At 41.6% G+C, this 2,405-nt stretch overlaps 1 protein-coding gene across 1 annotated transcript in view; it reads left to right on the top strand.

Annotated features, from left to right (window-relative positions):
* Positions 1–200: 200 nt before the first annotated feature.
* LOC306942689 (sodium/potassium/calcium exchanger 4-like) overlaps positions 201–2,405 on the top strand; it is a gene marked incomplete at both ends in the record, with an annotated part of 48,088 nt that continues 45,883 nt past the window's right edge. The window contains one exon of the mRNA XM_079528698.1: positions 201–336. Coding sequence (XP_079384824.1) covers positions 201–336 — 136 coding nt within the window. The remainder of the gene's footprint in view (positions 337–2,405) is intronic.

Consider the following 2,405-nt stretch of genomic DNA (forward strand, 5'->3'; position numbering starts at 1 on the left):
TCATTGTTAACTGAAACTATTACGTCTAGACGATGTAACTAACCACGCAGAAAGATTGTGTAAAGACACTTTACACAAATTATATACTTAATTTACACTTTAATTCTACTTAAATTAGACCGTTTGAGTCAGCAGGCTGTGTTGGTTCTGAGACCAGGCAGGTGTGGTGTTGGTGGTGTTGGTTGTTTTTCTTTTGGACGATGATGATGGCGGTGAATAGGGGAAATAAGGAGCGAGCCATGAGGAGGAGGTTGCATAAGGTGGAGGTGCAGGTGTGTGTGATGGTGGGAGTGCTGGGCGTCACCTGGGGACTGTCTGCGCTGCTGGCGGGAGCGGGTGAGTTCACACGCCTCGGACCAAAGCCTACGCGGGTTGTGTGAGGACGCGCTGTGATTGGCCAGTCGCTGTGATTGACAGCCTAACTCTAACCTCAGTAAAACTATACCTAAACCTAACCAGAAACTTAAACCTAACCTCAGTAAAACTATACCTAAACCTAACCCTAACCTCAGTCAAATTATAGTCTAAATATAAGATTTAGAAACTTTTAGTGTTTCTATAGTAAGACTAAATCATAATTGCCCAGACGCTTCTTCAACAAAGATGACGAAAGCAAACAGTCTTTGTTCTGTACTTATACATGTACAATAGTATGGTACAAAACACTGAAGTCCTTAAACCAAAAACCTAACCTCAGTTAAACTGCACCTAAACCTAAGCTTAACCCTAACCCTAACCTCAGTAAACTATGCCTGGCATGGTTATAAGCACAACCCGTGTTGGATTTAGTATGTTCACACGCTACACGCACCCATGCACGCACACACACGCGCAAACACACATGCACGCACACACATACACGCACACCAAATACTCATGTCAATATCACAACACATTAAATGTGGACAGTAACAAAGTACCTTTAAGTAGTGTACTTGACTTAATACCTAGTATTGTATTTATCTGATAATGTATAGTTCTACTCCACTACAGCAGGGGTTCTCAACGTTTTTGGCCGGGGACCCCCGGAAATGCTTTGGCAATGTCTCGGGACCCCCCACCCCGCCCCCTCCCGACCCCCAATATAAATTGACTGCTACAATAACCTTAATAATAGAGACAATACACCATAAATAAATACTGAAACCAGATATAATCATTAGGAAGGTGTATGCATGTACTATGTGTACCATGTAAACTCTTAATTTTCGATTTTCAATCCATTCAGTTGGGAAAAAAATAAAATAAAGTTTTTTTTTTTTTGTTTTTTTTTAAATAATTTGGGGACCCCCCAAAATAATTTGGCGACCCCCCGAGGGGTCGCGACCCACGGGTTGAGAACCCCTGCACTACAGTACATCAAATATTCTCAATTTGTTGTTGTTGTTGAAAACCTTTGTACTTTGCAGCTTTAGATTATAATTTCGAAACATACACAGTCACACATTATCCACGCTAGTCAATCCTGTTTCATACTTGGCCACGTTAGTCCTACTTGGCTATTCGAAAATAGCAGATCTACAAGCTCACAGTGCCCTTATGGGTCTGTAACTCTGAGAGTGTACAAATGGAACAAACGGGTCCATTTGGTTCCATTTGTACACTCTCAGAGTTCAATTTTGAATCTTTGAATTTACAATATAAAATGGGGGTCCCAGAGATAGAAATTCCATTAAATGGGAGGTCCGTAGACTAATGTATGTCAAAACTGGGGATCCTTGAAATTAAAATGGTTGAGAATCACTGCTAGAACCGTACAAATCTTCTCTTATGGAGGTCCCTGGCATATCTTTTCAAATGGGGGTCCGCGGGCTAATTGATGTCAATCTGGGGGTCCTTGACATGAAAAAGTTTGGGAACCACTGCTGTGGTGTGACCAAGTAGGAAAGTTAATGTACGACAATAATATGGAGATGAGAGGGTTCCACCCGGCAGCCACGATATCTTTTTCATTACAGATGATAATCGGTGCATTGCGTCAATGCCCATGATAACTCATTTATTTCCAGCCTACTGTATACAGTATGTATGCATTGTTTATCTCCAGGCTACTGTATGTATGCATTGTTTATCTCCAGGCTACTGTATGTATGCATTGTTTATGTCCAGGCTACTGTATGTATGCATTGTTTATCTCCAGGCTACTGTATGTATGCATTGTTTATTTCCAGCCTACTGTATATGTATACTTTGTTTATGTCCAGGCTACTGTATGTATGCATTTATGCATTCCTGGACTTATCATGTGAATCAAATGGGATTTTCAGCCACTTCCTGGTACAACAAAACAAAGTGGCTTGTCTCTGAATTTGCAATGCAAAGGCCATTCCTGTGTGTGTGTGTGTGTGTGTGTGTGTGTGTGTGTGTGTGTGTGTGTGCGTGTGCGTGTGCGTGTGTGTGTGCGC

The sequence above is a fragment of the Electrona antarctica genome, assembly GCF_951216825.1.
Source record: "Electrona antarctica genome assembly, chromosome: 18".
Classification (NCBI taxonomy): domain Eukaryota; kingdom Metazoa; phylum Chordata; class Actinopteri; order Myctophiformes; family Myctophidae; genus Electrona; species Electrona antarctica.